This window comes from Notamacropus eugenii, chromosome 1, assembly GCF_028372415.1.
Source record: "Notamacropus eugenii isolate mMacEug1 chromosome 1, mMacEug1.pri_v2, whole genome shotgun sequence".
NCBI classification, from domain to species: domain Eukaryota; kingdom Metazoa; phylum Chordata; class Mammalia; order Diprotodontia; family Macropodidae; genus Notamacropus; species Notamacropus eugenii.
Genome location: NC_092872.1, coordinates 720,925,052 through 720,947,729, shown reverse-complemented (window position 1 = coordinate 720,947,729; position 22,678 = coordinate 720,925,052). Strand labels below are relative to the sequence as shown.

The following is a 22,678-nucleotide window of genomic DNA, read 5'->3' as shown; positions in this document are numbered from 1 at the left end:
GGTTGGTTCAGTTCACAAATGAAGCAACAGTGCTTTTTGGTCCCTGTTTTCCTACTTCCCTCCAATACTTAGCATTTCCCTTTTCTGTTTTATTGGCCAATTAAATAGGTATGAGGTTTGTTTTAATTTGAGAGTTGTTTTAAGTTGCCTTTATCTAATTAATAGTCATTTTGAGAATTTTTATGACTATAAAAAGCCTTGATTTCCTTGTTTCAAAGCTGCCTGTTCATATCCTTTGCCCATTGATCAACTGGGTTGTGACTTGTATTTTTCTAAATTTGACTCACTACTCTATACATTTGAGAAATGAGATCTTTATAAGATTTACTTGGTGTAAAATTTTCCCAGGTATCAGCTTTCCTTGTAGTCTTGATCTTATTGATTTTGTTTGTCTCCTTCAGGACCTCCCTTTCTCCCACTACAAAAGAAAACTTCCAGAATTTTGAATAGTTCCCCAAACTCAGTCCTTTCTTATCTCCTCTCTGGCAAAGGAAGTACTAAGCCCTTTTCAATTTAGTACAATCAGAATTATCCATTTTGCATCTATTAATTCAATGTAAGGATGAGTTAATTCCATTCATATTTACAGTTATGATACCTATGTATACCCCTCCATCCTATGTCTCCTTCTCACTCTCTCTTTCACCTTTTACTCTCTCTCCTCACCAGTGTTTTGCTTCTGACCAATGCCTCCCCCAATCTGCCCTTGCTTCTATCAGTCTCTTCCCTCTCCCCCTTATCCAAGTCCCTTTCTACTTCCATGTAGGATGAGTTATATATCTGTACCCATCTAAGCATGTATGTTATTCCCTCTTTGAGTTCCATATAGGATGAGTTAGATATCTGTACCCATCTAAGCATGTTATTCCCTCTTTGACTTCCATATAGGATGAGTTATGTATCTATACCTATCTAAACATATATGTTTTTCTCTCTTTGAGCCTCCATTCCCACCTTCCCCATGTTCCCCTTCACTGGAATAGCTCTTCTTTGCCTCTTTTATGTGAGATAATTCATCCACTTCTACCTTTCCCTTCCTTCTTGTTGGAATGCACTTCTCTTTCTCACCCCTTAGTTTTGTTTTCTTAAATACCACCCCATCACAGTTAATGTGTATTATCAATATATACTCCTTCTGATTGCCCTAATAATCATAAAGGTCTTCAGCCTTACAGGTATCATCTTCCACTTTAGGAATATAAACAATTTAACATTATTGAATCTCTTTTGTTTGCTCTGTTTACCTTTTGATATTTCTCTTGGGTTTTGTATTTCAAGAGCCAATTTTTGTTCACTTCTGGTCTTTTCATTAGGAATACTTGAATATCCTCTAGTTATTGAATGTTCATTTTTTTCCCATGAAGAATTATATTCAGTTTTTCTGGATATGTGATTCTTGTTCACCATCCTGGTTCCTTTGTCTTGGTGAATGTTGTATTCCACACCCTCCGATTTTTTTTTAATGTATAAGTTCCTCACCTGTGTGTTAGCTTGACTGTAGTTCCATGACATCTGAATTATTTCTTTCTGGCTGATTGTACTCTTTTTTTCCTTGAACTGGGAGCACTGGAGTTTAGCTATGGTATTCCTGGCAGTTTTCATTTTGGATCTTTTATAGGAGATGATTGGTGTATTCTTTCAATTTCTTTTTTACCCTCTTAGTATATCAGATCTGTACCAAGAAAATATCAAATGTGGCCATGGAGGGTCAGACATGACTGTAGCAACTGAACAGCAATAAAATATCCATTTAGAATGTATTGTAGAGAATTGTATGAGATGCTGATCTAATCCTGATTTCCTTCCTGAAAGTTTTCTCCTTTTCTAAGCAGTGTTTTTTTTTTAGCCAAATATGGATTTTTTCCTTAATCATTCTTTTGTTCACTTTACCAAACATGGAGTTACTGAGTTGTAATGATTCTGAGGCTGCCTTGTTTAGTCTGTTCCATTCATTTCTCCCTCTCCCCGCTTCTCTCTCTCTCTCTCCCTCCCTCCCTCTCTCTCTCTCTCCCTCTCTCCCCCAGTACCACAGAGTGTTGATGACCAGAGTTGTTTACTATAGTTCGATGTCTCTTCCTCCCCTATTCTTACTTATTTCCATCATTCCCTATGACATTATTGTAGTTCTTTTATTTTTCCAAATGAATTTTGTTATTTTCTTCTGTGAAATGTGTCCTCTATAATTTTGTTGTGATTATTATTGCTGTTGTTCAGCCATGTCCTCCTGTGACCCCTTCTGGGGTTTTCTTGGCAATGATGCTGGAGTGGTTTTTATTTCTCCAGCTCATTCATTTTTCAGCTGAGGGAATTGACCCAAACAGAATGAAAAGCCCTGCCTAGGATCACCTAGCTAGTAAAGAGTGTGAAGCTGAATTTGAACTCACGTTTTCCTGACTCCATTTCCAACGTTCTATCCACACTGCTCCCAGTTGTCCCCATCATATAATTACTATAGAATTAAATATATAAATATTGTTGTTAAGTCTCCATTTGGTTTGACTCTTGTTGTCTTTGAGCCAATTTACATTCTTATTTTATTGCAGAATGAAAGGCTATATTGGTAATTTCTGCCTTTTTGCATATGTTTGCAATATCTTTCTGCCCTCATTCACAGTTATATTTTGCAAAAATTCCATGGGGTGCATGGATAAGGGAAGAATTTATGACCGAACAAGTTCTAGAGAATAATACAAATGTACAATCCATAATTTTGATCATATAAAATTTAAGAGTTTTAGCACAAAGAAAGGCAATACTCTGAAAATTATAAGGAAAGGAGAGAATTGGGGAATTTTTTTCAACAAGTATCTCTGATACAGGCTTCATTTCAAATAATAGAGAACTGATTCTAATTTGTAAAAATACACATCATTCTCCACCTGATAAATAATTGAAGGATATGAACAGGCAGTTTTGAGAATATTCCATCAAAGCTACCCATAATCATGAAAAAAATGCTCTAAATTTGTATCAAACATGTGCTAAGTTAAAACAGCTCTGATACACCAACTCATACTTACCAGATCAGCTAATATGATGAACATGGAAAATGATGGAGGTTGAAGAGATGTAGAAAAACTGGGACCCTAATGTTCTGTTGGTGGAGTTATGAACTGATCCAACTATTGTGGAGAGCAATTTGGAATTGTGCCCAAAGAATTATGGAAGTGTGCATAACCTTTGATCCAATAATACCATACCACTGTTATGGTTATAGCCCAAAGACATCAAAATAATGAGGAAAGGACCTGTTTGTACAAAAATATTTTCAGTAGCTCTTTTTTGCATTGCTTAGGAGTGGGAAAGTGAAGAGATGCCCATCAGTTTGAGAATGGCTAAACAATCTCTAGTATGTGATTGTAATGGGATAGTATTGTGCTATAAGAAATGACAAGTAGGAGGATTTCAGAAAACTCTGGAAAGACTTACTTGAACTGATGCAGCCTGAAGTGAACAGAACGAGGAGAACATTGTATACAGTAACAGCAATGTGTGTGGTTCAGTGAAGAACTGTGAGTGACTTAGCTCTTCTCAGCAATACAGTGATCCAAGAAAATGCCCAAAGGACTAATGGCAAAGTCTGTCTCCAGAGAAAGGACTGATACTGTTTGCCATACAGACTGGAGCATGCTATTTTTCACCTTTTTTCTTACATTCTTTTTCTATTTTTTCCAAGTCTTTTTGTACAAAATTACTAATACAGAAATGTTTTACCTGATTGCATGTGTACAACTTATATCTTATTGCTTATTATCTAAATTAGGGGGGGAGGGAATAGAGGGAAAGAGGGATAGAATTTGGAACTCTAAAATTTTAAAAACAACAAATATTGAAAAAATAACGTAGTAGAGGGAAATAATATTTCAGAAAATGTAGAAAAAGAAAATAGAGGTTGTCTACCATTCAGCATGGCACCATCCACTGAGTGTAGCAAGTGGAGAAATTGTGAATCATCTTTGAATCCCATTTAAATTGTCTTAGGGAGACTCTGAAGGTCACCTGGCAAAGTACTGAACTCTGAGGTCCTTTCTCCAGTTAGATTGCCAGTCCTTCACATTCTACAGCAGGGAGCACAACTTCGATGGATTGGCCATGTTGTTCAAATAACCAAAAGGATGTTTGCCTAAAAAAGGATGTTTTATGGAGAACACATGCAAAGAAGGCACTCAGTGTGGTCAGAAGACATAGTACAAGGCTATATTCCCAAGGTCTCTCTGAAGAATTTTGGAATCAGTGGTGAGACATGGGAGACAGTGGGAAAGGACCACCCAGAATAGTTTATCAACATTAAAGAACGTGTTGTGCTGTGCTAGGAAAGCAGAATTGCAGTATTTGAAAGAATAGTGAGATGAGCAAATTGAGAGGCATCTCAACCCCAAATGTTCATGTGGACTCTTTGTTCCCAACCTGTGGTAGAGCCTTCTTGCCTCTATTAGTCTGATCATCCATGGTCAGACACATTGTACTTTAACCCTTACAGAGTGATGCACTTTTGGTCTGCTTTGAACACAAAGAACAACAAAAATGAACAACTATAAAACTAAATACTTTAATAAGGAAATAATAATTTATTGACAAATGAAAGCTATCATAAATAAAAGGCATAACATGTATTGGCCATGACAGAGTATACAAAGGGCAGACCCAAGACACAGTGTAACAACAGGGAATTCTTCTTCACTTGGCTGGAAAGTCTCATTTCCTTCAGTTTAGTCTGGATTGTAATTAGTATATCTTATGAATCCTTTTCATCTTTTATCTAGATAAGACTTTATTCCAGGCTCTCAGGAAATAACTTGATTTTTTTCTTTCTCTTCCCTCTTTTTTCTAAAGCAAACATTCTCCCCATTGCACCACACAATATACTGTACTTGCCAGCTTCTCCCAAACCTGACAGAATATTGTTGATAAAATATTATTTTTATCAGTTCTGATAAGGAAGAAATTTCACTTTTCTCTCCTCCTTTGGTGTTTCTATCTCACAGACAAAACACATACATCAAATACTCTCAAGTTTTCATTGAGCTCTTAATGACTATAGTTTTAAATGTTGATTCTCACTAAACTAGGATAAGACTTTTAGGTCAGTCCCCTTTTTGTGCTTCAGTTTCCTCTTCTCACTTGATGAGGGTTATACTGCCTGAATTCTGGAGTCTTTTTCAGGTCTAAATCTTGTGACTCTTGATGCTTTAGGAGCTGGTGACATTTCAGGATGTGTCTGTGGACTTCACCCCAGAGGAATGGGACCTCTTAGACCATCCTCAGAAGGAGTTTTACAAGGAGATCATGCTAGAGAATGCCCACAACCTACTCTCCGTGGGTAAGGACATTTTTCCTGGCCCCTCTTGAGTCTGCTATCAAAGGAAATATCTTCATTTTCCAGTGTGCTGACCTTGGGGCATTTATCTGATACTAGAAAGGAAAATGTGCTGATCTCCAGTGTCCAACAGATAGGGTCATTCTGCTTCCTGGTTTTCCTCTAGAAGATCAGTACATGGTAAGAAGATAACATGTATGTTCTGTTGTTGCTACTGCAGCTGTCTCCTGCCAGTTCTAGGTAGCTTGAGGAATGTCAGTGTTGAAGCATCTCAGATGTAGAACTAATCCCATGGATTATTTAGCCAAACCTCTCCCTGGGTAGTAATTTTCTCTGCCAAATATCTGAAAAGTGCTCAGCCTGCTTTTCTCTGTAACCTCTTCATCTTTGGAATGGGCCAAGTATTTAGGATATCCTTCTTTCTGAGAAGCATCAATTTGTAACTCTCAGTTTCTGGTTGTGCCAAGTGTCACACATTTGTCCGTAATCTTTCCTTCAGTTGCCTCCACTATGTTGTACAGATGGTGAGAAAGGACAGAGGGAAATAATCCTTTCCTTTCACCTGCTGTTCATCAACTGTTGTGTTATGTCCTATCTTTACAATATTATGTTATTAGCTGATATTATTATCCCCATCTGGCATTTGAGAAAACTGAAGCAAACAGAGGTTGTGACTTTTCCAGACACAGAGTTAATAACTGTCTGAGGGTAGATTTAAACCTTGGCATTCCTCAGTCTATTTCCAGGCCTCACCCCACTGCACTACCAGCTGCCTCTAATTTCTAGATAATGGGAACTCTGCAATGAGTGCCTCCTTTGGAGAAGGTGCGGTATGATCAAATTTTCTAATTCTCTGTTGGCTCCATGATCTTCTCCCCGACCTTTCCTCAAAGTTCTCAAAAATAAATGCTATGGAAATCATCCTTAAGCACTTCTGGCGACCATCTTTTCCTCCTTGATTGCATGCCCCTGTCAATGGCAGGAATTAGAGACTGGCCCAGAGTTAGAATTTGACTACCTAAGGTTCATTAAGTTCCCAAAAGGAGCATTTTACCAGAAGAGCAATGACTCGCTGCATGAACAGGAACAAGGTTTTTATAGGTTTTATGGAGTGAGGAGTTGAGGAGGAGACAGAGCCAGAGCTGATCCATCGAGCTCTAATCTGCTGGAGCTCAGTACTGATCCTTTTTTACTTACTTGCATTACAACCATTAATGGAAGAATAAGCCAGAAGTTTGTGAACATGAAGGGGTGATTCTCAAAATGGAGTAGCTTTGTATGTACACCGTTTTCCCTCAAGAGAACTAAATTCTAAGCATTTCTCCATGTTCATTCCTTTTCCCACATTATCAGGGCATCCAGTTCCCAGAGAATATTTGGTTTCTTATTTGGAGGAAAGGGAGATACCATTGATGCTGGAAAAAGAAGACCTGAGGAGCTGCTGTCCAGGTGAGTGAGGTAAAAGCAGGCACATAAGAGCTGTGTCTCTTGGTGTTGTAGCAAAGCAAGTGTTAGGTTTGGGGGCAGGAACACCTTAATTGGGATTCTTTTTCAGAGACTTTTAGCAGTGAGTCTGCACAAGTCCCTGAACCCTACTGATTCTCAGTTTTCCCTTCCGTAAAATTAGGATGTCAGATACCATGCAAATAAGCTTTCTCCTACTGATAAATCTATGATCCTAAAAAAAATGCATTGTTTAGAATTAGGGGGCATGGAACTTCCCTGAAAGTGCAAAAGGGGGTTAGGCTTTTAAATATGGTTTATTTCTTAGGCATTTTTCTCATCAATGAAGACATAGAGAGTTGCTGATATGAGCCATACCCTCTCTTAAGCAACATGAAGAGATACAAGGAACATCCCTTGCTCTCCTGGTGTTCACTGACTGGGTGGGTAGGTGCCATGCCAACAATCATGTAGAAACTTGTTACGGAGAAGAGAGATTGCATCTCATTGAGAGAGGAAATGTACTGTAGTGAAGGAGGACTGGAAAGCCTATTGGTGGAAGGTGGGCCCTAGCTGGGGCTTCAGGGAAGCCAGGATGGCATTGTATGTCTGGACATGGCTTGGAAAGCGCAAACATTTGGAAGGCAGAGTGTCATCTTCACAGAACAGAAGTGAGTCCCATACCACTGGATTACAGTATGTTTGGTGGGGATGTGAAGGGAAAGAAAATTTAGAAGAATAGGAGAGGGATATGTAAAGAGAGAGGGTAGGTGATTAATAGCCTTAGAACAAATTTTATATTTGATCCTTTTCCTAGGGAGCCACTGGAGATTGTTGAGGATGTGGTGATAGGATCAGTCAAGAACTTAGGAAGATGATCTGTGTGAGTGATGGAATTACTGGAGTGGAGGGAGACTTGGAGCAGCTGAAACAAGTATCACGTTCTTGGAATAGCTCTGGTGTGTTGTGTTCAGGACCTGAATCAAGAGAATAGAAGTGTTGGGAGAGAAGGTGGTGTTATGGGAGAGATGTTATCTGGGTGCAGTCAGAGGACTTAGGAGCAGATTGAATATGTGGGACAGAAGTATTTTTGAAAGTCAGTGAGAAAAGCATGACATCTCATTTATGAATGTGCTCTAATGGGAGGATTCCTTGGAGAGCATTAGGAAAGTAGGAAGATGGGAGGGTTGGAAGAAAGAGAATGAGTTTGGTTTGGAGAACAATGAGATTAGTGTCACTAAATCCCATAGAGAGTGAAAGAGAAGAAGAAGGGTGATTGATTGTGAAAAGCTGTAGAGAAGAAAAGAAAGATGAAGATGAAGAAATGAGCTGAGGATTTAACAACATGGATGTTTTTGGAAATTTTGGAGAGGGTAATTTCAGTTAAACAATTAAACTGGGAGCTAGACTGCTGAGAATTTCAGAGAAAAGTATGTTAAACAATTAAACTGGGAGCTAGACTGCTGAGAATTTCAGAGAAAAGTATCAGTGACCCCAGTTGTAATTGGGCACTTCCAGCTGTTTAGCCAAGAAATGGAAGAAAGATCATGGAAAAATGTCTCTGGGATTGTATGGATCAAAGGATCATGTTTTGAGCATTAGGAAGAAATGGTTTGTAGTAGTAGGGAAGGAGTCATTAGTGTGGGAGAGGCTGGAAAGTAGTGAAAAAAAGGGAATGCTGAAGGGGCAGGATACTAAGGAAGATGATGTCCTGGAATCGGATGATTTACTCATGGAAAGGAGTTTGCTTTAGCTAGCACAGGGATCACTTCATCTCACGGTGACATCGAAGTGAAAAAAATGTCACTTCATGGATGAGGATGAGGAGGATAAGATAGCTCTTGATAAGTATCCAGTTTTTTCAAAGAAAAAATAGAAGGCATTTCTCCACTGAGAAGGTGAGTAGAAGGGTGGACAGTGGGAGCAAGCAATCAGGGACATTTGGGAAAGAATTAAAAGAAGAAATTAAAAGAATTGGGAAAGCTTCTGTGGTGAAGGAGATAGGGAGTCAGATGGTGGTTTTCAGTCCTTCCAGTCATTTCTGTTTCACTGTGACCTCATTTGGGGTTTTCTTGGCTAAGGTGCTGGAATGATTTCCCATTTGCATTTCAGGCTTATTTTATAGACAAGGAAATCAAGGGTAAGAGCCCTAAGTGACTTGTGAAGGGTTGCAAAGCTAGTAAGTGTGTCTGAGGCTGGATTTGAACATCAGTCTCCCTAATCAGTACCTACTGCACCACTTAACTACCCGAAGGGACTCAAAGGATACCCTTGCCACCCTGAGGTCCACCCTGAGTTTAAATACCCTAAAATTGTAGTTGACATAGGCAGTAAGTTTTATGACTTTCTCTTTCCATTTGGTAGCATCTAAGCACAAGCAAAGGTTGTTGCCTCATTTAGAATTAATCCAAGTATATGCTTTACCTAAATTATCAACTTGTGTTCCTCCCTTAATCTCTAAGGCCCAATCTTTGGCTCTTTCTTGGAGAATTGTTGGCCGGATTCATTGAGCTGACAGCCACTCTCAGTTTGGCCAAGTGCTAATTAGAAATTCCTAGGTGTCCCTTAGTACTGGGTGCTTCAGGAGCCTAAAAAGAGTCTCTGCAATGTTCTCTCTTGACATGCTCAGGTCCCATCAGGTTTAGAACCAGACAAAGTTCACACAAATAGGAGATAAAGTGAAAGAGTGAGAAACAGGTCTGCATTTGCCAAATAAGGCAAAGAACAGAATATAGGGATTGAGGCAGAAGCTGGGGCCTGGTGTCAGCCATGGGTCCTGTCAGTCAAAAAGCATGGATTAAGCACCTCCAGTTTTCTAGGTATCTCACCAAGTTTTAGGAAGGGAAAAGGCAGTCCCTGAGGTCAAGGAGCTGTCAGTCTGTCAGAGGAACATGGAAATGGTTGAGAAGAAGCAACAGATCAGGAACTTCGGTCTTCACTAATCCAGGGAAAGGAGAGTGTTTGGGAGTGTAAAGACATCTAGTTCAATAGGATACAGTGGAATAAAGGGGAACTCAAGGAGTGAATGTAAAAATAGATTAAGGAGAGTAGAATTACGGGAAAAAAGATTAAAAATTAACACAAGAGTGAGAACAAATCCAGGTACACCTCAGAGATATTGCAGAATCAGTTCCAGAGCTCTGCAGTAAAGCAAATATTGCAATCAATTGAGTCACCTCAGTTTTTGGTTTTTCAGTGCATATAAAATTTATGTTGATAAATACTGTTGTCTATGACATGCACAATACTGTTTTGTTTTTTCAAAGTACATATTTTAATTAAAAATGCTTTATTGGTAATAAAAGCTGCCTGTGTCTGAGCTTTCAGTAGTCCTAATCTTCTTTCTGGAGGGGTCTCTGGTCCAGTGTTCCTGGCTGTTGATTTATCAGAGTTGTGCTTGCTCAAGGCTGCCAGTTGCCATGGCAGTTTCTTAAAATAAGGCAACAGTTAAGTTTCCCACCTACATTGATTGACTCTTCTTTTCCCTTGAGTTTAAAGCCCCATTGTACACTTATGACTTGGTCTAATTTCAATATTTTTGTGTCTCAGGTAATAGGAAGACCCAAAGAGAGGGAGAAAAAAGAGCCAAAATAAAACCTTTCTTCTTTAAAAAAAATTGAACAAAAATAAGTGGCATGGAGAAGGGCCATCAAATTCTGTGGACAAAACATACCCACTTGAAGGGTTGCTGATCTAATGTCATCTGCAGGGATACTTTTCAGGTAACTCAGCCATTCAGAGTTCATGGCCTGACTTGAGGTTGTAGCATGAATGCTGGGTCTGCTAGTTTCAGAGGTGTTTCTGAGGATCCAATGTGATTGTCTGTGAAGGTCTTTCCAAGTCAAGTTATTCTGCAAATCTGAAGTAGTGGCATTTTCAAACATTGTGATTGTGTCAGTTTAACTTGGAAGACTTTTATCTTTACCTGAAGAAGTATCATGTAGATCAGTTTACTTTCTTCGAGTGGAGGGAAGTGTTTATAATTGTGTGTGTGTGTACCTGTGTCTCTGTAAATATGTTTCACGATTTGTTTTTTTGCAGAAGGAATGATTAGACCTGGAAAGAGAGAGACTACTGAAAAGCTAAATATTTCTGTGAAAGAAACACAGCAAGAAAACCTCATGAGTGATGGTCCCTGTAACTTCACTAGGAGACAAATCTGTGCTGTATTTCAGAAAGTTCACCCTGGAGATAAACTTTATGGTTGTCATCACTGTAGGAAAAACATGAGTCAACAGTCCTCCCTAATTGACTGTCAAAAAATTTGTGCTGGAGAAAACCCACATTAGCTTCATGAATGTCGTGTACATTTTAGTGAACACTCCTCCTTCCTTATTCATCACATTATTGACAGTGAGAGGCAACCTCCTAAATGCAATAGATGTGGAAAGCCTGGGAGTTGCAGCTGTAGTCTTGGTGTACATCAGAGCATCAAGACTAGAGAGGAACTTTATGAATATGATAAACATGGAAAGGCATTCCTACAGAGCTCCAGTCTTACTCAACATCAGAAAATCCACAATGGTGAGAAAGGTTATGAATGCAATCCATGTGGAAATGCATTCAGATTTAAAGGCCATCTTACTCTACATCAGAAAATCCATATGGAGAAACATTATGGATGTAATCAATGTGGAAAGGCATTCACAAGGGGCTCCACTCTTGCTGGTCATCAGAGAATCCACACTGGAGAGAAACCTTATGAATGTAATCAATGTGGAAAGGCTTTCAGACAAAATTTCCTACTTATTTCACATCAGAGCATCCACAATAGAAAGAAACTTTTTGAATGTAGTGAGTGTGCAAAAGCTTTCAGTTCTAGCTCCACTCTTGCTGTACATCAGAGAATCCACACTGGAGAGAAACCTTATGAATGTAATCAATGTGGAAAGGCTTTCAGAAAGAGCTGCAATCTTGCTGGACATCAGAGAATCCACACTGGAGAGAGACCTTATGAATGTAATCAATGTGGAAAGGCTTTTAGGGAGAACTACCAACTTATTGTACATCAGAGAATCCACACTGGAGAGAAACCTTATGGATGTAATCACTGTGGAAAGACTTTTACATACAGCTCAAATTTTGCTGTACATCAGAAAATCCACACTAGAGAGAGACCTTATGAATGTAATCAATGTGGAAAGACTTTCAGAGAAAACTCCCTACTTGTTTCACATCAGTGAATCCACAATAGAAAGAAACTTTTTGAATGTAGTGATTGTGCAAAAGCTTTCAGTTCTAACTCCCCTCTTGCTGTACACCAGAGAATCCACACTAGTGAGAAGCCACATGAATGTAATCCATGTGGAAAGACTTTCAGACTAAACTCCCTACTTGCTACACATCAGAGAATTCACACTGGGGAGAAACCATATGAGTGTAATCGATGTGGAAAGACTTTCAGGTCTAGCTCCAATCTTGCAGCCCATCAGAGAATCCACACTGGAAAGAAACCCTATGAATGTGATCAATGTGGAAAGGCTTTCAGACTAAACTCTCTACTTGGTGCACATCAGAGAATCCACACTGGAGAGAAACCTTATAAATGTAATGAATGTGGAAGGACTTTCAGAGAGAGCACCAAACTTAGTCTACATCAGAGAATCCACACTGGAGAGAAACCTTATGAATGTAATCAACGTGAAAAGTTCTTCAGTTCCAGCTCATCTCTTGCTGTACATCAGAGAATCCGCAGTGGAGATAAACCTGAATAATGAATGTGGAAAGACTTTCAGAGAGAGCTCCAAACTTAGTCTACATCAGAGAATCTGCACTGGAGAGAAACCTTATAAATGTAATCAATGTGGGAAGGCTTTCAGAACTAGACTTCCTACTTGCTGCACATAATAGAATTCACACTGGATAGATATATAATATAACTGAAACTTTTATGTACACTCTCACCTTATTATACAAATCTGATGAAAACAAATTTGAGGAGACATCGTTTCTTGGTAATTATTTAATTATGATTTGTTTACAGTTTGTAAAACAATGGTCATTTAGCTATCTGTTGCCAAGCAAATATGAATCATGGAGACCTGTCAAAACTTACATTCCCTTAGCTACGTGGGAGTTACCTATAGGCATAAGTGTATGCTGATTACTTAAATCTTAATGAGAATGAGTATTATGAGATTTGGACTTATTCCAATGAGAGACTGGGTGGGAGGAGCCTGAATCTTTCCTCAGTTTTGGACAGGGGGACTTATTTCTAGCCAGATCACCATTACTTAGTGCAGTCTAGACCAGTGGGGTGTAGAACTCAGAACTGTTTCACTAAAACGCCAGAACTCACCTATAATAAAATCGCTTTACGTTTTGATCTGATCTAAATTTTCCCAGGTGAATAAGTCTTGTCCAAGATTTCATCTGATCAGCAGCCGTGCCCTTTAAAGACTGAATCACCTACACTGACCAATTTCTGAATGAGGAGATGGGGGAAAAAAGCTTTGTCCTAATTGAATAATTGTTTATTTATTTGGAAGAAACATTCTTTTCTCTGACATCAGAGAATCCATTCTACAAGACATATGTAATTAGTCAATAAATATGAAAAGTGTTCAAGCTAAAGTCATTATGTTATTCTGATATTTCCTATCAGAAATCCCATGGGAGAGAAACTATTCCCATAATGAATGTGGAGATACATTCTACAAGCACTATAGAGCTTGTAGACATCAGAAATTTCACCTTATGATCTAACCCTCTCTGGACTCTGGAAAGGTCTGCAACCAGAGATCATCTCTTCCTTTGCATCAAGGATTGCTAGTGGAGAAAAGACTTATCAATGTGTTCAATGAGGACCAGCCTTTTCCTGGAAGAGGCAGGTCAGTGGACTGCACAATATTCACAATGTAAGGAACCCTTATAAAAGCAGTAATGGTAGGAAGGTCATCACCTGAAGCTCAATTTTTTGTGTATTCCAATGTGTACATTGGAGAAATCTTGCTGGAGATAAAACTTATGGATCTAATTAATGAGTAACGTTTTCTCTCTGCAGCACAGACTTCATTAGACATAGTATATTTCATATAGTGCATGAAGCCCAAAGAAAGAGATTGAATTTATCTCAGGATCCCTAAAGTTTCTCATGACTTCACTAACATGTGTTATGGCATCCTAGGGTGAAACCTGTCACTGGCTTCCTCACTTAACTGCACTCTCCCACTGTAGTGAGACACCTTTCCTGATCACCTTACAAGCCGTCCTAGACTGGTAATGTGGTTCACTGCTCCAAAACAGGTTCTGAGCCATTGCAAGGTTGTTTTCAAGGGAATCTGGAAGAGCTCAGACAAGTGAGTGCCTCATCTTGGCCCCAGAAGTCCCCATGCCCATATATTCAGGAAATACTCCCATGATAGCTCAAATTTTCTTGCAAAGGTCTCTTGTCTTTCCCATTCAGTTGTTTTCTTCCATTTCTTTGCAATGCCCAATTAAGGAACCATTATCTCTCCTTGCTATTCTCACAAATTATGAATTCATTTGGGGAAATCTCCCCTTTGCTTTTCCCTTCTTTCCTCAGCTATTTGTAAGGTCTGATCAGACAGACATTTTGTTTTGTTGCTCTTTTTCTTTGAAATATATTTAGTTGTTGCCTCCTGTGCAATATTAAGAATTGCTGTCAGTGGCTCTTCAGGCACTCTGTCTACCAGATCTAATCCCCAAAATCTGTGCATCACTTCCAGTTCCTATCCATAAGCCATGCTATTTTGATCATATCTTTAGGGTCTAATGGTTTTCCCTGATTTCTTAAATTTGAGTCTGAATTTTGCACTAAGAAATTTAGGATCCGAGCCTCAGTCAGCTCCAGAACGTGTTTGGACTGATTGTATAGAATGTCACCCTCCCACATCTTTTCCCTATAAGAATATTTTACAGTTTTTGGTTTCATAAAACTGAGCAACTTTGGAAGCAGTGGTTGGAAGATAGAATTGTTACTGTGATATTAAAAGGTTTTCCTTGGATTTGAATCGTACTTAAGTATACATTGGAAAAATCTTGCTGGAGAGAAAACTTAGGGATCTAATTAACAAGGTTAAATCTCTTGTCCAAGATCTCATTAGATTTTGCAGTTTAAGAGACCTCATTAAACATCCAAAATTACTTACTGTGATGAATTCCCTAAAAATACAGCTGTTTCCAGTGAAATCCTGATGTTTGTCATTATTCTTCAATAATAATCCTTTGAATTTATATACTGTAATTTCATTAGCCATTCTCCAGTTGATGGGTACTCAGGTTCTTCTTTGCTGGAACAAAATGTTCTCTTATAAATATTTTGTTAAAAGACAACAATCCATCTAGAGTGTTAAAATCATAGCTGGACAAATGCTTTCTATATTTGGTGATAATCTGGAAAATATATTCAACGGAATTGATGTCATTTCAGTGTCACCAAGTTTTTTTTAAGGTATTCTTGCCAAAACAGTGAAATTTGTTTCAAATCTGTAATGTAACTTTTGTTATGCTTCAAAATTTTATTGTGGTTTTGGGAAATATTTGATAAGTAATGTTAACTTTAAAAATCATACCTGGTGGGTGATGCACTTGTATTCTTAGGAAATCCACTTCTCTTTTGATCTAGATGCTGTAAAATGATGAATTAAACTGTTGGAGAATGTGATTGCAATGTTCACAAACTGCTAAGTATTTAATTGAGTATATTTATTTTAAAAAATAAAGTAATAACTTAGCTTTTGGGAAAAGCAGAGAAGACATAGATTCTCCTTATTTGGGGAGTTTTGTGGGGAATGACCAAATGCTTTAGGTTACAAAATCTTATCAGCCCTGGGACAAAAGTTGCTTAAAGTAGAGGTTTTCTAATTCTAAAGTAGTTAAGTGCTTTACTGAGTAATAAAGTTGTCTAACAGGTCAAGAAAGGTTTGGAGAGGCGGAGCTTGCAAGTTTGTTTATAATATCCAAGTTTTATGAGAATTTGTGTGGCAACTGATTATGAAAATTATGAAATTCCACCTAGAGTAATATGTATGACATTTCCTACACCTTTGAACAAATTCCGTCTGAATAGACTCCAACAAGTTCAAAATGGGTTCCCTTCCTTGAATAAAGTTGATAGTCAGATCTTGGAATGCAGAAAATGAGAAAATGATTCCAATCCTTCTTGTCCAGGTACTCCATCATGTCAATTCAAGAAGCCAAGATTGCATGCCAGGCTCTGTGTTAGGATTTGGGATTACCAATCAAGGTACCCCTCCCCACAGAGAGCTCACATTCTAAAGGATTTGGTCAAGTATTTAAGTCAACAAGTTTTTGTTCAACACCAGATCTTTTCTAGGCAAGTGGTAGGCTTTTGCGATTCCCAGATTGGAAAAAGAAAATACACAATTTGCAAACAATTATGTGACCCCCACACCCAGAGAAGGCATAATCACTAGGAAATATTGGGGATAGATTGATTGGCTTTGAATCATTCAAATCTTCCCTCAGCCACTGAGTAGTTTGCCTCATTTTTCTCCACTGTAAAATGGAGTTGACAGTCTTGCAGTGTAGGTGTTCTAGTAATCCTGAAATCCAAGGGCACAGTTGGGTGTGGTCCTTAAAAGAATTCAACCACTCAGACCTTTCAGTCCAAGCAGCAAGTTTATTGTGTCACCAATAGAAGCCAGTCAGGTGCCTCGTGAGTCTGCACTATTTGTGACACCAGTAGAAGTGGGCGAGATTTGAAGAATCTGCGTTTGATGAGGTTGAGACTGATATTTTTATACAGAAAGACTAGAGATGATGTGGATGGAATCTGGCAGTGGCAAGTATCCTGAAGTGGCCTGGAATTAACAGAGAAAGGAGCCTAGATGGGATGAAGGAGTATTCAGTAATCCTGGTGGGCTAGAGTGGGCCAGATGATGGGTTCCTGAAATATGTGGGGAAGTTCAAGGATCTCTCCTTTTAGGGTTTCAAATTTCCCCCATCATGAGGACCTAGCAGGGTTGTTAGGATTTCATGAGATAATATTTGTAAAGTTCTTGTGCCTGGCACTAAGCAGACTCTTAAAAAACCATTTGATTCCTTGTTTGCTACATAAAATCTATATACAAGGTAAATTGGAAGAAATAAACAGATAATGGACCAAGCAAGGCTTCTTGAAGGAAGCTAATGAAATCAGGAAACTTTGAGACAAGGAGGGACAGTACTCGAGGAATGGGAGGGGCGGGGGCAGCAGTGGTGGAAACTAGTGAACATGCAGCATCGGGAGATGGAGATTCATGTGTGACAACGTGGAGGCCGATGCCACTGATCCTTAGTACATGGAGACCAGAAAGGTGTGTGCTACCTAAAAAACTAGTGTCAGGTTATAATATTTAATATAAATTTTGCAATAATCTCTTTGTTCTCTCTGAAGCAAACTCAGAGAATGCCTCTTCCTATGTCAAGAAAAGCCAGATAGGGCTCACTTAACACTCCTTAAGAGACCTTTAATTTGACCTAAGACACTCTTTCTGAATAATGGGACATTTTCCTTATCTTAATATTTTGTGGACATATACTATGTTATGGCATGTTAATGGTAAAGAAAACATAGACATCCTGGGCCTTAATTTCAATTGAAACTTTGTCAAACTCTTGTTCTCTTATTGTATTTACAACCTATGCAATTAAGAAATTCCTTTCTAATGGTCTAATTAATCACTCATAGAGACCATAAATCTGAAGGAAGGAGCCCACCTTCTTTGTTCTAAAACAGGTTAAAGCCTGGCCAATTTTTGTATCAACAGTCAGATAATATCTGGCTCCATAGTACTATGTAACCATTGCTTTCAGGGGAATGAATTAATAAATGTATGCATTTAGCCTGTTGCCTCTCCTTCAACTAAACTTTCAGGTCAACAGTATTGGCGTCCAGGGTGGATTGGAACTGAGGAATGGGATGGACATTTCCTCATCTCACCAACGCCAGGACTCAGGTGCCAGAGGATCCATTTTTCCTAGAGTCCTGGGTCTTGACAGGGTCCGTGTAAGTCCTCTCCCTTTCAGCTTCCAAAGGACTCCTACTAGCTTGATTGACATCCAAAAATTCCCTTTCAAGCTAACGTTGGGGGTGGAGACCAATTTGGGATAAATTGCCCTGTGCTAATTGGGTCTCCTCAGAGCATCGATCTGGGAAAATCAGCTAGCTATGGGTCAGTTAAAAAGAAAGCAACTAAAGTTAGAAATCTAGCTGATAAGACCCCTGCTTCTCATATGTCAAGCTGTTACCCACCTGATGATCACAGCTATTGCCAGCACTAGTGTCAATCAACTAAAGATAGCTGTAAATGCTGTTGGCCACCACAGGGCTCTTTTGGATGGGTCAAAGTTACTTTATCTTACAACCAAATTCTGTTTCAAGGCCAACAAAACCTCTAGCCAGCAGCAGGAATGTTTCATATTGGGCTTGCTGATGTGGTTGAGGGAGAACAAGAGAGAGAAGCCTCTTCCCTTTAGGGCTCACAGAGTTGCTTCATTGCTAGCCGAGTACTGGCCAAATTCCTTTCTTCTTCAAAGTTCTCCAGTCTGTCCTTCCCTTCACTCTCTCGCTGTGATTCCCCCTCTTTCCTCCTTCTTCCCTCCCCCTTCTGTTGAAGGCCTCTGATCTGGGGAAGATGATGGCACCTAGCCACTCTCTTCCCCCTCACCTTCCCCTACCTGCCTTAGCCCTGAGGAAGGCAACCTCTGTTCAAGCCTCCTTTGCCTCCTCCTTCCCCCTCCCTGCTTTTCCTTTTAAGGACTCTGGTCTTGAAGAGGACAGTTACAATTCACCTACAAAGTGACCAGCTTCTAATTGCGCTCTCTCTCTCTCTCTCTCTCTCTCTTTCCTCTTCTGTGTGTGTGCTGTGAATGAGTCTGTTATCTTGTAAGATTTAAATGCAAGCAGCTGGACATCCATGGCTGCAGCTGGGGAAAGAAACAAACAAAACTTTAACACTTTTCCTTGTTGTTCTGGTCTGGCCAATGTGGAATTACAATGGAAAGTTGAACCATCTGAGGTAAAATCATTTTTGCAGATTTGTATGTTGTGAGATTAATCTTAAAAAATTTCGGGAACTGATCATTTGAAATTACTGGAAAAAAATACCTCCTAAGATTGTGGTTAGCCCTAGAAATTCACCTTGCTAATCCCGATCACCTAACATTCCCCACTCCCTCTCAGAGTTAAGGGAGTATTTCAGAACAGGGATTCTTTAGCAACTACAGGAGTTCATGTTAACCCCTCTTATCCCAGATCTAATTATAGAGAGGAGAATGTAGGAGAAGTGTAGGGGCAGCAATCTCAATGATTCCAACAGTCCTGTGCCCTTGAGTAACCTTTTAGCCCACCTTTCTAGGTAAAGCTTGGAAATGTCACCTAGGTCCTATACACTCTGCCCACCCTGTCCCAGCAGCTGCAAAGTGCCTAAGGCTCAGTACATTCTGCAGCTGTGGGGGGAAGAGAAAGGTGGATAGATCAGGCCTGTGACAAGCATTCACTAAACTCTTGCCTGCAAAAATCACTGCGGCTGGGACACCAGCTTCTCTGCTCTTGGCAAGCGTCACTTCTCTGTTTCAGTTGCAAAATGTATTTTACGTCTGTTTGACCCATTTTCTGATGTGTAAAAGTAAAAATTATGGTTGTTATGGGATCAAAATGATAAAATGATGCCAAAATGGTTCACATAATGATTGATATGTTACACACTGTATTATTATCTCTCTCTAATGTAATTATTAACTTTGAAGTGGTTTTAATTACTGAAAGTAATAAGATCAATCATTTCTGGAAATGCAAATAATTCTGTCTGAAGTTATTGTTGTGTTAAAACTGTATTTCTAAGATTGTATTTCTGAATTTCTCTTGGATTGTGAAAATTGAGTGACCACTGTAATCCAGAAATGGTGTTAGACAAAGCAATTTTTAATCTGAATTTTGTTGAAACTGAAAAGATGTTGAGAAAATTGTGTAAAACTAGGTATGTTACTTTATCCGTCCTGCTAACCTTGTCATATAATGTTTTGTAATAGCCATTTAGAAAATCAAACATTTCCACATTTGCATGTTAAAAAGTTACAGCTAAAATAATTTGACTGTCTTCTATGAAGTTGTAGATTTTTAACTAAATTACTTGGCAGTATTGTTCTAATGCTGAAACCAAAAATTGTTAAATGATTACTATGCATGGAAAGGAGGGAATGGAGTGAAAACTTTATTTAGATTCTTTCTGCCCATTCAGAACAGCACTCCCATTCATGTGGGCAAGACAGCCCTAGGAAAGGAACTTGGTTTATGTAATTCCTAAACAATGAATATGACTTGGTCAGAAATTGTAATAGAAAGAAAGGATTTTTAACAATTGACTTTTACATCAGGACGAGTTTTAAGTTTAAGAAGGAAAGATACTAAATAGAATCCCTTATGTGTGTGTGTCCTGGCAAATCTTTATTGCTCATTGTAACTCTATCAGAGTGGAAATAACTGTATCTGACTCTAAGCTGTGATGAGGGAGACTTGCAGTTTAAGGTAAAAGGCATTTGGGACCATAACTATTTTTTGTTTTGAGTTTGAATTTGGGTATAGTTGTCTGCGGTAATTTCACTCTTATCTGAATTTAAACAGAGTAAAGGATGTTTTATCCTGTCATATTTTGTATGTCACATGTCCCTGCTTTTTCCTTCTATAGTAAGCTTCTATGATCAATAGCAAGTGACCAGCAAAACACATGAGCCCTTTTGTGTAATCTTACTGGGAAATCGAATATTGTTTTCATCTGAAATTAGAATATGTGCAGAATTTTACTTAACCTATTTGAGAGTCACCTTAAGATGTTCCCATTGTTTGAAAGGATTTTTAAAAACAGTAGTGCTTTTCTGTGAGTCAGTCTCTTACTGTTACCAATGTGAGATTGCATTCCAACACCATTTTTACTAAAGCATTTTATGATATCTAGGAATTCTGCAATAACTGAGAATTGAGTTTGTTATAATACTTTGGAAATTCATATTACTTAAGAATATTTTGGTAACAACTCAGCTTTAATGAATTCCAATTTTAAAGGTTTATTTTTGCTTAAGGAAAGAAGAAAGATATATCAATCATTTTAAATGTTTCCAACTAATTTTCTTTTTTTTTTAAATTTATTTATTTAACTTTTAACATTCATTTTCACAAAATTTTGGTTCCAGATTTTCTCCCCATTTGTCCCCTCCCCCTGCCCCCAAACACAGAGCATTCTAATTGCCCCTATCAATCACCAATCTGCCCTCTCTTCTATCATCCCTCCCTTCCCTTGTCCCCATCTTCTCTTTTGTCCTATAGGGCCAGATAACTTTCAGTACCTCATTACCTGTAATTCTTATTTCCCAGTTGCAAGAACAGTTCTCGACAGTTGTTCCTAAAGCTTTGAGTTCCAACTTCTCTTCGTCCCTCCCTCCCCACCCAAAACATCATCCCTGCTTCCACTGGTGCTGCTAAGGCTGTAGGCAAGGTCATACCTGAGCTGAATGGCAAGCTCACAGGCATGGCCTTCTTTGTTCCTACTCCCAGCATATTTGTTGTAGATCTGACCTGCCACCTGAAGAAACATGCCAAACATTATGATATCAAGAAAGTAGTCAAGTAGGCATCAGAAGAACCCTTGAAGGGCATCTTGAGCTTCACAGAGGACTTTAACAGCAACACCCACTCTTCCACCTTTGATGCTGGTGCTGGTATTGCCCTCAATGACCACTTTGTCAAGCTCATTTCTTGGTATGACAGCGAGTATGGCTATAGCAACTATGTAGTGGACCTCATGGTCTACATGGCCTCCAAACAGTAAAGTTTAAAGCCATGGATCTTCATCCCCAGGCAAAAAAAGAGTTTTTCCACTGGGGAGCCTACATTTCTAACCTACGTTCTCTACTGGGGATACCACATCCCATTCACATCCTTGTCCCAATACACCCCTGTAGTATGGGGGAGAAGCCTAGAGTCCTGTATTGTCTACCACCAATAAAGTCACCACATTATCTGCAAAAAAAAAAAAAAAGAAAGAAAGAAAATAGAGGTTCTCCCACGTTCAGCATGGCAACAGCCATTGTTTACAGCAAATGGAGAAATCTGGAATCCTCTGAATAAGTTCACTTTCTTTGACAGCATGCTTTCTAGTAAGACACAGAGGTGATGAGGTTGTGAAAACAATTAACCTTTAAGTCTGTTAGTATTTAATTATTTTGATTTATTTTTAGGTTCATTGTAGGATTAAATTCCCTTATTTGGGAAAAACTAACCCTAACAGCTAAGCCAAATTAGAATAGATATTTTTGTAAGACTGCATTTTCTATAGATTTAATATAGATTGATAAGACTTTATCATTTAGTAGCAGATACTTTATGATAAGACAAATATCTTCATGGGACTAAAATAATCATGGCATTATCCAACTGTTTTCTAAGGCTAAATTCCCCTTTCTGGCTGCTAGAGTAAAGAGGTTGACAAAAGCCTAAGTTCCTCTGTTCAGTTTAGTGGATAAGCTCCTTTTTACATTTTCTCCAGCAAGACATGAACTCTACATGGAGTAGTGTAATCTTCTAAATTTAGGCTTGCCTTTCTGGCAGCTGGAACATGGGGCATGAGTGCTCAGTACAAAGCACAAGTTCCTCTTTTCCAGTCTTTCTTCAAATTATAGGCTCCTTTAAAGTAATACTTTTGGCTGCAAAATTCAGCAGGCACTTCTGGGGTATTGTCACATTGACAGACAAGTTGAGAGAGACAGGATGACTCTGGATCAAGAAAACCAGCCAGGAGTAAGTAGTCAGATGACCTACCTTGTCCAACTGGATTATGTTCAAAATATGTGCCCTAAGATAGTTGTGTTTTTTTCTTCCTCTTCTGTTATAAAAATAAGCTCTGTAAATCACATCTTTGTGACAAATTGCTGAGAAGTTAATACACCTTACTTAAAGAT

General features: G+C 38.8%; 1 protein-coding gene across 1 annotated transcript in view; it reads left to right on the top strand.

Moving 5' to 3' along the window:
* The window catches only part of LOC140520121 (uncharacterized), a 34,146-nt gene extending 18,378 nt beyond the window's left edge, over window positions 1–15,768 (top strand). Inside the window, 2 exon segments of the mRNA XM_072633812.1 lie at window positions 5,194–5,316; window positions 11,050–15,768. Of these exon segments, the coding sequence (XP_072489913.1) occupies window positions 5,194–5,316; window positions 11,050–12,474 (1,548 nt within the window). The 3' untranslated portion in view covers window positions 12,475–15,768.
* Window positions 15,769–22,678: the final 6,910 nt, after the last annotated feature.